The sequence below is a fragment of the Lonchura striata genome, chromosome 26 (assembly GCF_050655825.1).
Source record: "Lonchura striata isolate lonStrDom1 chromosome 26, ASM5065582v1, whole genome shotgun sequence".
NCBI classification, from domain to species: Eukaryota; Metazoa; Chordata; class Aves; order Passeriformes; family Estrildidae; genus Lonchura; species Lonchura striata.
The window spans coordinates 1,287,682-1,300,827 of NC_140728.1; the positions used below are offsets into that span (position 1 = coordinate 1,287,682).

Here is a 13,146-nt window from a genome sequence, read left to right on the forward strand (position 1 = left end):
GAAATTCAAGACTCAGGGGACCTGATGGAGAACAGTAGTAGAAAAATGTGTTATTTCTGCTTCAGGCAGGCATCTGGGCCGTGCCTACTTCTTGCATCTCAGGGAGCTGACAGCAGAGAGCTCAGATACAAGACCTACAAAACCACAAAATTTGGCAGTCAAAACACAAAAGGGGAGTAGCAGAGAGACAGAATTGTGCAGGAATCAGCTGCAGCTCTGCAAGTCACTGCTGGCTTGTACAAACCCTGCCTGAGGTTTGACAGGGCTCATGTGGGACAGGGGAGGTGCTTTGGAGGGGGGCTCTTGATCTGATCACACACAGCGCAGCAGAGACAAAGGAAGGTACAGGTAAAGGTAAAAGGACACAGGAGTGGCAAAGGCCACTCTGTGCCATGCTCTGCTCTCCAGCAGCTGGCACAGGGATCCAGGGTGATCAGGGATTTCACTCAGTGATTTTCAGCAGCAGCAGCTGGCACAGGGATCTGGGGTGATCAGGGATTTCACTCAGTGATTTTCAGCAGCAGCAGCTGGCACAGGGATCCAGGGTGATCAGTTCTGTCACTCAGTGATTTTCAGCAGCAGCAGCTGGCACAGGGATCCAGGGTGATCAGAGATTTCACTCGGTGATTTTCAGCAGCAGCAGCTGGCACAGGGATCCAGGGTGATCAGAGATTTCACTCGGTGATTTTCAGCAGCAGCAGCTGGCACAGGGATCCAGGGTGCTTCCTTTCAGTGAATTTCAGATTTCAGGTGTTGCAGAGTGAGTTGTCTAAGTGAGGCTGCACCCAGGCACGAGGATTTGGGATTTCACCTGGCACAGGGACAGGGGAGGTGTCAAGGTGTGGGAAGGACAGGGAGGCTTGGGGAGAGGTTTTTGGGACAGTGCCCAACAGCCCATTTCAAGAACTGAAGACTGTGAAAGAAAGCTCCCCTTGTGCTGCAGCAGCACCAAAACAGAGACAGGAGCTGCTCCCCAGCCAGGCACGGAGCAATGGGCCAGCAAGAGCCTGGGGCACAGCCAGAGCTGCAGGGCTGTGCTCCTGGACAGGGCAGCCCCTCTCTCCAGGGGCAAACCCAGGTCTCTTCCTCCAGTTCAGCTTTTCCTTTTCTTCACTGGCCTGTGATCCACTTGGTAACAGGGAGAAGTGCCACCACCTTTGGTGCCAGTATGATGGAGTGCAGCTTTTATCAAGGTTTGCTGTATTGACACACGCAGTGTATAATTTCCCCCCATTTGAATTTCTAATTCCCTTGATATTGGTGGAATTTCTCAGTACAGAAACTTTTCTCAAGTCAGAAGTGTGAGTAATTTTCACATGATCAACACTTCATGAATACTAAAAAGCAGGGAAGAGAGAGAAGCACATTAATGACAGTCCCCCTGGAGCTGGCCAGGAGGTGCAGAGGGACATTGAGGATCTGCTTTGATGCCACACTTGTTCCAGCATCATCCCACCCTGAACTGAGTCCCGTCCTCAGAAACAGTTACAGCTCTGCCCCATCTCATTTGCTTCTTCAAGAAGGCTGGAAAAACCTCTTTGCTCTCTCAGACCTCAAATATGAAGAACCCACCAGCAGAAGCTCCTTATAAGAGAATTTAGGAGACAGCTGGGAAGCAGCACTCCAGGAGCTTCTCTTTGGACTGAAGAGCAATTTCCTGGGCGTGTGTTGGGATAAATGCTTTTGAAAGTTCTGTTTAGTTTGGGAATCATAACTTTCATGGTGTACAGGTAGATTTCAAAACAAGGCTACAGACCTTATAAATGTTTTTATATGAACCAGACTGAGATTTCCCAGTGCCCAAAGGCAGAAGTGCTGCACAGCACCAGGCTGCATTGGCGTTCCCAGGCTGGAAGGGTGGGTGTGAGAGAAGCTGGGCTCTCCAGCCCTGGGGCTTCTGAGGGGCTGCACTCCAAACCCAGAACGCAGCCCAGCCCCTCTGCTCTGCTCTGCTCAGTCCTGACTCTGCCTCTCACTGTGAGGGGGCTCTGGTCTAGCAGGAAGAGGTATTTAAGTAACGTGAATAAAATACCAGGAGGTGGCTGTTACTCATCAGCATCTATTCTTCAACTAACTGGGGAGAAATGTTCCTTAAAAAGAAAAAAACCCAGTAAAACACAAAGCCCAACTACCAGTGATCTAATTGCTTTAAAGATAAATTATTCTTTGCCAAACCTGTACTGTGAGACAATTAATTACCAGGAGATCTGGCAAATCTTAATTCATTGCGCCGTGGCATCAAATTCTGTCCCCTGGCGTGCAGCAAGGAGCAGGTCAGTGTGAATGGGAGATGAATTGATCATTTGTGACAAGGTTCATTCTGGTAAAATTGTTGTGTTTTTTTCCTTCCCAACGACTCTTTTTTCCCCCCCTTTTTTGACTGATGTGCTAAGAATAGACCTTCCTGACTTTGAAGCGATGCTGTTCTTCAGTGAATGTCACAGCCTTGGTTTTAAAAGAGAATGTGACACTTAAAAGGCTTGACAATAGAATGACTTTGTAATTCAGATGATGCTGGAGGAGCCCCTGTGCTGTGCTCAGTTTGCAGCACGGAGGAGAAGGAGACAGGAGCTCTGCTGGCTGGAGGACAACACCTCCCACTTGCCCACCCTGGCAAGAAAAGCAGAGGCAGCTGCTGGCAGCTCCGAAGGCTGCTCCTTTAGCAGCAGTGGGGAAGGGAGCAGCTCAGGGCTGGGAGCTGCAGAAGGGCTGGCACAGTCCCGGGGCACAGGGTCACTGTCCCAGGACAGCCACAGGGACACTGCAGGACACTGCAGGACAGGACGGGGCTGGGGGCTGGGGTGGCACGGGGCACAGGAGAGCCCCCAGGGCAAAATTCGGCGAGGCTGTTCTGGATCTCACTTGGGGGAAAGCAAAGGTTCAAAGGGTGGCCTTTGAAAATGGGCTACCCGCAGCATCAGCAAAAATGGAAATGCTCAGGTGCTGCGGGCAAAAAGAAAAACCCAGCCCTGCTTGGAGTGCATTTACCATGGAATAGCTGGATTTGCTCAATAGGCAGCTGGAAATCCCAGGGGGACTGGCATGGCCACAGGGCTGCGTTCCACGGGGGCTGAAGCTGCAGCACATCCAGACCCTGGGCAGCACAGCACTCGGCTCCAGTCTGCAGAAAATGTGCTTTTGACCACTGCAGCCTCTCAGGGTGCTCAATTCATTCCATTTATTACCTGGTGCCCTTTGCTCTGAGAACAAGCAGAGAGCTGCAAAAGCCTGGAGGCAGAGTTCTCATTCCATCCCACAGGCTGCAGGGAGAGAACCAAACCCCGAGTGAGGCAAGGCCAGGACTGCCAGGACAGAATAACCAGAATAATTCTGCAGAGCTGCCTCCACATCAGGCTCCAATATCGAGCTGCAAACTGCAGCCCAGGCTGGGAGAGCAGAGGGAGCAGAGGGGCTGGGCAGGGAGGTGCACCCTGAGTCTGAGGGAAGGAAAGCACCAAACTGGGCTCCAGGGGAAGGAAAGCACCAAAATGAGCTCCAGCAGCAGCAGGGATGCTGGGCAGGGAGGAAGGGACCGAGGGAGCTCTTCCATCCCCTCGGGAGAGGCTGGCACGCAGGCAGCTGAGGAACAGGAGCTATGGAGATGCCTAAAAGGGGCTCCAGCCACAAGGGAGGCAGAGCAGGACACAAATGTCTGGCTGCTCCTCGGGAGGATGGAGGAACAGGCTGTTCCAGCCTCGGGAAGCTGCAGCAGAGCTCAGGATGGGGAGCTGGGAATGCTCAGTGCTGGCTTTGTGTCATCCCTACCCGTGAGAAAGGCAGCCCACACACCTGCCAATACCAGGCCATGGTGATCATTGATCTGCTGCAGAGCAGGGGAGGCAGCTTTCAAAGGTTCTGGTTTTCAGCTGACACCCTAAATTTTGGAGGTGGGTTACTGAACTTCAGAGCGTGGAAAAGAAGGGCCAGAAAGAGTGACTGGAGCTGTCTAAGGAGAGCTCAGCAACAGAACATGACTCAGTGCCAGCAGGGGACAGCTCGGGAACTTAGGGGGAGAGAGAAACAATAAGGTTAAAACTGGAGCTGGCTGACATTTAAAGAACATGTTTTTTTCAACCAGAATGAATCTGTGTGGAAAATGTTTTTGTTGTTGTTGATATTTAACAGTCTTTGACGGGAAAAAAAGCTTTATTATTATTTTTTTAAAGATTTTTCGTTTTTGCTGGGCTAGGTACGTATTTCTCTGTTTGGCAGATCCCTTAATAGAGATCAGGGGGAAAAAACCCAAACAAACAAATTAGCCAACCAGGAATCCTGCCTCTTCTCTTTCATATCATCGAGGAAAGCAAAATAACATTTTCCATCAGTTCAGCTATTCCAAATTCCCCAAGTCCCAGACTGTATAAGACAAGGAGCTGTCTCCTCTGGAAGGAAGAGCTGAAATCAGTGAGCTCCAGTTTATGGGTTCAGCTCCAGAGCAAAGCCCATACCCCCGAATATTAAAGGCTGCTGTCAGCAGTGGCTCATGCCCAGCTGGAATGCCTTCCACACGTATCCAGGAGCTGCTCCACATTTATTTTCTGTTTCACATTTCCAGAACACAGCCTGGGATTTTCAGGCACCGAGTGATGCCCCCAGGGCCCTGCTGGGCCACCTCAGCCCCGCTGTCCCTGCCCAGTTTGTGGCAGCCTCTGGCCAGATGTTCCCGTTCTGTAGCACAGCTGGATCTGGCACGGCTCATGCTGCCCACTCCATCCCAGATGTTGAGATAAATGCAGGAATCACCTGGTCAAGGAGAGCTGCATCAAAGCACTGAGGGCTGGGAAGCCCTGCCCTGCTTTGGGCTTGGCTCCTGCTGATCAGATTCTGTGCTGCTACCTTGATCCTGCAGGTAACACTTCCCCATCCTGCCAAAATCCCCGATTGTCCAGCCCAGGAGAGCCCCAGGCAGGATTGTCCAGCCCAGGAGAGAATTCAAACAGGATTGTCCAGCCCAGGCCAGCCCCTGGCAGGATTTTCCCTCCACATCTGGCAGCCCAGCTTGCAGGCAGCTGTTGTGGCTGCCAGCACAGGGATGTGAGCAGGGACAGAGTTCCTCTGGAGGCTGCAGCCAAGCAGCAGCAGGGCAGGGATTTGGGAAGGGCTTTTCCCCAGTGCAGGAGATCTGTGTCACGTCTCAGGAGCAGGCAGGGGCAGCTCCAGCAGGAAGGGCAGCACTGCCACAGCTTTGGTGTGCTGTGAGGAGCTGTGGGCAGTTCTGGCTGCCAGCAAGGAGCTCTTGGCTCAGCTGGGGCTCAGATCTCACACCTGGGGAAGGGGATGGAGCTGGGACAGCCCCTGGCTGCTGCCCGCAGGGACCTGTCCCACAGGTGACACCACCTGAGCCATTCCCTCCCTCCCTGCAGCTGCCATTAATTAGCTCCACACCATTAATTAGTGCTCATCCATCAGGCCCAGGACCTGGCAGGTGACACCAGATCAAACTCTGTTAATTCCTCCAGCCCCTGAACACTTCATAGCTATTAACTGGGGGTGTGAGCTGTGTGAAAGATGCTATAAAAGGCAGCTCTGAAAACGCAGATAAGGAAGGACAGACAGATAAATCACACGCAGACAGCTGCTCATCATGCTTGGCTTCCAGTGAAACACTGACCCTAGGTTGGACTAATGCAGAACAGCAGCATCCCTATTAATGATGTAGTAAAACATGAGCGACTTTCCTTGTGACTTTTTAAAGTAATAAATTTCTAGACAAGTTCTGATTTACACTCCATAACAATTCCAGTTATTCCAGGTTATTCTCTTTAGTGATATCCTTGGAGCAATTCTGACCCAAGCTCCAAGAACCTGTTCCAGCATTCAGACTATAGAAAAGTGCACACAGGAATTTCTTCTGTTATTATTTCAAGAAGGGAGAGAGAAGGGAAGAGGGGTGGCTTTGTCTCTCAGCTGGGCTGGTGCTGTGGAACCCTCAGCAGAGAGGAAGTTCTGGGTTTCAGCAGGTGTGTAAAATATAATTCAGTCAGGGGAAAGGGTCCATAAAGCCAGTCCTTGCACAGAGCAGGGTGTGAGCCTGGCGGAGTGCATGAACACAGCACAGGCTGGATGGAATTTGTGAAACAAAAATCCCAGAGGAGTGAGAGCTTCCCTAGGTGTGAGCCACGCTGAGCTCAGGAGGAGAGGGAGCAAAAAGGAATTTACAGCAGGAGGGAGCAGCCCCGGGGCTCCAGGGCTGCCTGACCACCCGGCCAGCTCTGTCAGCGTGGCCCTGGCAAAGCTCCCCTTTACCCAGCCAGGATATCTGTGACTGTAGGGCCCGGATCCATTAAACTCCACATTCTGTGCATTGTTCTATAAATAGCCTGAACACCGTGTTCCTCACTGGGGGGACAGATTAAACGATAAAGTTCATTGGAAATGATGTTCTGTTGCTTTAATGGTGCCAAGGGTAAGGTAGCATTAAAAGGAGAGGCACGGAGGAGGAGAGGGGAATCTTTCATCTCTGGAAAGTAATGAAGAGGCCCAAAATAAGATCAAGGTCTGACTGCAAGTGGTTCTATCAAATTATATAGGAATATAATGAGTTCTACACTACCTAATTTCCATATGCAGCTCTATAACATCTCCCCAAAGCAAAAGTGACAGAATACTTGAACTTGGCTTAAAAGCCATTTCATGTAAAGCTTTGAGAAGAAGTAAAATCCAAATGTGCATACTTTGTTTCTTGGAGAAAATAAGAGGTGAAAAGGAGAAGAAAAAGTTCTCCTTAGTTCCTGTAGCAGTGCTGTGCTCTGTTTAACTCTGCAGTCTGCTTGTCACCTTTTCCGTCTTCAAGGGTCAGCCACATCCTTTGCATCTAGGATTTAAAGTCCAAACCCCAAACCAGCAATAGATGCAGACAAAAGCAGGGAAATCAGGCACGTGCTGAATGGTTGTGATATTTCACCTTGAGAATAAAAACCAGATCCAAAACACTCCACTGATGACTTTGGAAAGCAGCTTCATTTCATCCTTAAAGGGCAGTGCTGCTTACCTACTGCAGCAGTCACCAATAACATCCAAACTGTTAATTATTGAGGAATTAGCAGGTAAAGCGTTGTTAATTACCTTGAGTAGCTGCACTTTCTGCCTCCTGGTGAGGCTTTAGATTAAAGGGAGGTGGGGGGTAGACAGACACCTCAGGGAGGAAAGGCTGAGGAGGGGTGAAGGGACAGCTCAGAGGGAGCTGGTTCGTGTGTGAAAACCCCCAGGTGTGCAGGGCTTGGAGCTACCCAAAACCACCTGGACACGGGTGGAGGAGGCTCTGCACAGCTCAGCCAGGTGATCTCTGGTGGGACTGCAGAGTCCCCTCCAGCCTTCCAGAGGGAAAATGTTACCCCAGCTCAGCCTCGTGCAGAGGGAAGATGCTGCCCCAGCTCAGCCTCATCCTGTGGGGTGATGCTGCCCCAGCTCAGCCTCGTGCAGAGGGAAGATGCTGCCCCAGCTCAGCCTCGTGCAGAGGGAAGATGCTGCCCCAGCTCAGCCTCGTGCAGAGGGAAGATGCTGCCCCAGCTCAGCCTCATCCTGAGGGAAGATGCTGCTCCAGCTCAGCCTCATCCTGTGGGGTGATGCTGCCCCAGCTCAGCCTCGTGCAGAGGGAAGATGCTGCCCCAGCTCAGCCTCATCCTGTGGGGTGATGCTGCCCCAGCTCAGCCTCGTGCAGAGGGAAGATGCTGCCCCAGCTCAGCCTCATCCTGTGGGGTGATGCTGCTCCAGCTCAGCCTCATCCTGAGGGAAGATGCTGCCCCAGCTCAGCCTCATCCTGTGGGGTGATGCTGCTCCAGCTCAGCCTCGTGCAGAGGGAAGATGCTGCCCCAGCTCCGTGCCCAGGGGCAGACAGGGCTGCAGAGCTCCTGGCACGCAGGCACTGCGCTCCCTGCCTGCTCAGGAGCAGAGGAGCTGGAGAGCTGAAGCTGTCTGGCAAATAGGGAATGGTGTCATAGGTTCTAGCCTAATAGTTTTTTATCCCACATAAATCAAGAGTGAGCGTTATCTCCATAAGAGCTGGATGAAGATCATTAATAAATAATAATTAGCTGTTTCCTGAGCCTGCCATCTGGTAAGCATTTCTCCCAGGCAGCAGCTCCTGCTCCCTGCACTTCTCCAAAAAGCAAAGGGATGAAGTCAGGCTCTTCTCTGTCCTCTGCCAGCCCCTTTGGGCAGTGCAGGCACCCAGGACGCTGCACCCTCCCCACCTGTGCAGGTCTTCACTGCCTCCCGCTCATCCTGAGCCTCCAGATTCTTAAAAACCAGCCAAGCCCAAAGTTACCGAGCCCTGCCTTCCATCCTGCTCTGAGGAACACGTGGGCTCCAAGATAACCAAATTAATCATTCTAACCTGTAAGTGGCTGTCATTAGTATTATTATTTTCATCATATAAATTATCTTCCAGATTAGGTCATATGCATTTTGAGATCCTGTGGTTTCCTAGCAACTCCTCTCCCCATCTCCATGCAGACACAGTGTGCCGTTTGCTTTTCCTTTTTTAGCCTCCTGTGCAGGGGTTATTTCAGTAACAGTGATCTCAGGCCCGGCCCTGCTGACCTTTAGTCTGTCACATCTGGGGGAGAAGATGCAGAAGACAATCACCCCTCCCCAAAAGTGATGTTTGCAGCAGAAGGCCAGAGAGCCACAGGCCCCCGCCTGCCCAGGCCAGGAGCGCTGAGCTCCACGGGACAGGGGTGGCAAAAACCTGCCCACGTGTGGTAAAAACTGGCAGAATTTGGCAGATCTCAAAGCCTTCTTTGCTGTCTTTGCTGCTCACTTGATCAAAGTGCCAGAGCCCACAGAGCCACGGGACAGAGGCAGAGCTTGTGCCTCCTGACAGAGCTTTCAGAGGACTCACATTTGCACACACATTCACAGAAAAACCTGAGCTGTTGTTTTAAAGTTCTTTCTAGTCCAATGGAGGAAACTGTCTGGAGGGCCAAACCAATTTTAGGCACCAATTTTAATTAACTTCTCTAGCTGAGTTAATCAAGATATCTACCAAATTTAATCACGATGGGGACCCGGAGCTGGGCGCTGTGCCGATCCCCGCCAATCCTTTGTGTGAGAGAGCAGGATTAACTTCTGTCCTGCCCCACTGACATTTTCTAAAATAACAACGTCTGTTCTAAACTACAAAAGCTGTGGGGCTTAATTATTTAGATAGCAAGTGGCCCTGTTTCAAAAGGAGAAGGGAACAGACCTCAGAACCATTTCCACTCCACATGGAGTACAGCTATTAATATTTGATCCCCTGCTAGCCTGGAGGCAGAGGGAATAATGTTCATTACAACAGCCTGAGACTGAATCCACTTTAACAATTGACTCAACTGGAGACGAGGATGAACCTTCCCTGCTACAGGTGAGGAAAGCTGGGCACTGGCAATTCCTCTAGCAAAGGAGCTGATATTTTATCAGGCACAGAGAGAATCGGGAACCTTCGGCGGTGACCATCAGAGCATCCCTGGGAAAACCACCTCCAAAATCCACTGCTAGAGGAGAGAGATCACTGTGAAAAGTAAGGAACAGGCACACAAGGGCACAGAGTTGGGTTTAGAAGAAAGCATTTAATGGAAATGGAACTTTCAGGAGCAGAGGGACAATGCCATGTAGCTGGAAAATGGAATATTGCTCAGTCCCTCATCCTGTCTCTGCCACGACCCCATTCCACAGCAGCAGTCCCACGGATTCTGTTCCAGGTTCCAGCCTAAGGCCAGTCCTTTTCAGGGCCTGGAGCAGCACAGCAGCTTGGGAAGGTGTTCCCAAAAAGTGAGGATCCAGTTTCAGCTCTCGTGTTCTCAGTCCATGCCCTGTGCCCAGCACAGAGATCTCACCCCCACACTGTGAGATCAGGAGGCTCAGCCTCAAAATGGGACAAGGAAATCTAGGTGAGGTGTGGAAAATGAAGCCAATTTCAGGTGTCCCCATTCTGGGGGGTCAAAAGAAGACCTATTTTTATGGCTGGCCATAGTCTGTGTCACCCAATTAAAGCTGCAGACTTTACCCTGTGCGTGTCTGCCTGAGAAATTGGCTGCATGGGCACAAGGTCTTGAGGTTAAAGGAATATTTCAAATATTTCCAGTACTGAGGGCCAGAGTGGCTCGCAGCTGGACAGGGACGGAGCTCCCGAAATGGCTCCACTCTCTGGGCCCACTGCAGAAATTTGCCTCCTGCCTTTCCTCATCCTACAGCGTTTACCCATTAGCACCTCTAATTAGAAGGGAAAATCACGAGCTCCATGTTATTTAAGGGATTATGCAGCATTTTAAACTACAGCACAATGTAATTATTTTTTAATAGCTGCAGCTATTTAATGTATTTACTTTTAATGGCATTTGAGTCATAAATTAACAGTAGAAAAGAAAAAAGGCAAATCACTCAACAGAGAAGCAGGCAGCAATTGAAAAGAAAAAGGAAAATGCTAAAAGGAATTATCAAAAATGATCAAAAAAGAAGAGGTAGGGTCTTCGTTTTTCTTGTTGGCATTATTCTGGACTGCTTCTTATCACCTAACGTGTCCCCCTGGAGGTGTTTTAGGACAGAGTTGTTTCATCAGGTGCCAGTCAGTGAAGCAGCAGTGCCACAGCCCACGCTCCCCGAGGGCCCTCTGTCCCTGCAGCATTGTTTCTCATACTTAACCCCACTGTCCCTGACCCTGCTGTCTGTCCCTGACCCCGCTGTCTGTCCCTGACCCCGCTGTCTGTCCCTGACCCTGTTCTGTCCCTGACCCCGCTGTCTGTCCCTGACCCTGCTCTGTCCCTGACCCTGCTGTCTGTCCCTGACCCCGCTGTCTCCCTGACCCTGCTGTCTGTCCCTGACCCCGCTGTCTGTCCCTGACCCCGCTGTCTGTCCCTGACCCTGCTGTCTGTCCCTGACCCTGCTGTCTGTCCCTGACCCCGCTGTCTATCCCTGACCCTGCTGTCTGTCCCTGACCCCACTGTCTGTCCCTGACCCCTCTGTCTGTCCCTGACCCCACTCTCTCTCCCTAACCCTGCTGTCTGTCCCTGACCCTGCTGTCTGTCCCTGACCCCACTGTCTGTCCCTGACCCTGCTGTCTGTCCCTGACCCTGCTCTGTCCCTGACCCCGCTGTCTCTCTGACCCCGCTGTCTGTCCCTGACCCTGCTGTCTCTCTGACCCCGCTGTCTCTCTGACCCCTCTGTCTGTCCCTGACCCCGCTGTCTCTCTGACCCCGCTGTCTGTCCCTGACCCTGCTGTCTCTCTGACCCCGCTGTCTCTCTGACCCCTCTGTCTGTCCCTGACCCCGCTGTCTGTCCCTGACCCTGCTGTCTGTCCCTGACCCCGCTGTCTCTCTGGCCCCGCTGTCTGTCCCTGACCCCGCTGTCTCTCCCTGACCCTGCTGTCTGTCCCTGACCCCGCTGTCTCTCTGGCCCCACTGTCTGTCCCTGACCCCGCTGTCTCTCTGGCCCCACTGTCTGTCCCTGACCCCGCTGTCTCTCTGACCCCGCTGTCTCTCTGACCCCGCTGTCTCTCTGACCCCACTGTCTCTCTGACCCCGCTGTCTGTCCCTGACCCCGCTGTCTGTCCCTGACCCCGCTGTCTCTCTCTGACCCCGCTGTCTCTCCCTGACCCTGCTGTCTCTCTGACCCCACTGTCTCTCCCTGACCCCGCTGTCTCTCCCTGACCCTGCTGTCTCCCTGACCCCGCTGTCTCTCTGACCCCGCTGTCTCTCCCACAGAAGGCGCGCCTGGCGCGGATCCGCGTGGCCAAGACGGGCAGCTCCAACGCCTACCTGCACAGCAAGCGCAACGGGCTGCTCAACGAGGCCCTGGAGCTCCCGGTGAGTGCCCGGCAGCTGCTGCCCCTGCCCCTGCCCCTGCCCCTGCCCCTGCCCCTGTTCATGTTCCTGCCCCTGCCCCTGCCCTGTTCCTGCTCCTGCCCCGTTCCTGTCCCTGCCCCTGCCCCTGCCCCTGCCCCTGCCCCTGCCCCTGTTCATGTTCCCGCCCCTGCCCATGCCCTGTTCCTGCTCCTGCCCCGTTCCTGTTCCTGCCCCTGCCCCTGCCCCTGCCCGTGCCCTGTTCCTGCTCCTGCCCCGTTCCTGTTCCTGTTCCTGACACTTCTCCTGCTCCTTCTCCTGCCCCCGTTCCTGTCCCTGCCCCTGTTTCTGCCCCTGCCAGCCCCTCCCTGGCTCCCAGCTCCCCCTCGTCCCCAGCCTGGCACACGGGGTCCCACACAGGTGTGCAGGCACAGCTGGAATCCAGCTGCTGCAGGGCAGGGAAGGTTTCCCTGAGCTGGCCCTGAGCTGCACAGGAGCTGCACAGGAGCTGCACAGGAGCCAGCCCCGCAGCCAGGAGCAGGCTCACAGCTCCCTCTGAGCCTGCCTGTGCCGGAGCTGCTGGGGCTGGCCTGATTTACACGACAAACATCCACTGCCCCCATCCGTGCTTTAGGGTCTCAGATGTACAATGTGATCATCTGCAACCGGACAGGGAAATATTCCCTGGCTCCTGTTCAGGCTGCCTGGTGCTGGGTTTATCTTTAAAGGCCTCCAGAGGCCTCTGGCTGCTCAGGAGGAGGAAAGTTTTAAGTGCTCAGATTGCTCAGCAGAACCAGCAGACACGAGAGGAGGTTATTACATTAAGCCTGATCAACACCAGAGCAGGTATTAGCACATTTCATGGATTTCATTTCAAATAAATCAGCCTTTCATGCACGTGGGGAGCAAAGAGAAAGAGATGAAGAATGACTGAGCCCCGGAGCCACCTAAGGACTCATTTGTGCAGCCCCACTTGGGATCTAATCCTCAATTTCACTCTCCCTGGGACACATCCCTGCTTTTGTGCCCGGGGAGGAGCAGCAGAGCAGGGATGAGAGTGTGAGGAGCTCTCTGAGGAGCAGCTGGGGGAGCTGGGGGCTTTTCCAGCCCCACCATTCTGTAAGGTCACAGCTGAAACCCCTGCAGCCCCTGTAAATGTGCTGCCAGGACTGGAGCACGTGGCTCTGGTGTGTGGGATGTGCTCAGAGCAGCCTGAGACGCACAGACCTGGCCCTTCCCTGATCTCTGAACTCTGCACTGAGGCGCTTCTCACCCAGCACAGGTTTGGAAGGAGGGAGAGGCTCTGCTCTCCCTTCCAAAACAAGCTGCATCCTTCTGGCACCCTCCAGCCTCGTCTCCTCCCTGCACATGCAGCCACGCTCAGCAA

General features: G+C 53.1%; 1 protein-coding gene across 5 annotated transcripts in view; it reads left to right on the top strand.

The window, feature by feature from the left end:
• KCND3 (potassium voltage-gated channel subfamily D member 3) overlaps positions 1-13,146 on the top strand; it is a 102,038-nt gene that overhangs the window by 73,095 nt on the left and 15,797 nt on the right. For all 5 annotated transcript variants that reach the window (XM_085561059.1, XM_021539495.3, XM_085561062.1 and 2 more), the window contains exon 4: positions 11,682-11,783. In XM_085561059.1, coding sequence (XP_085417185.1) covers positions 11,682-11,783 — 102 coding nt within the window. The remainder of the gene's footprint in view (positions 1-11,681; positions 11,784-13,146) is intronic.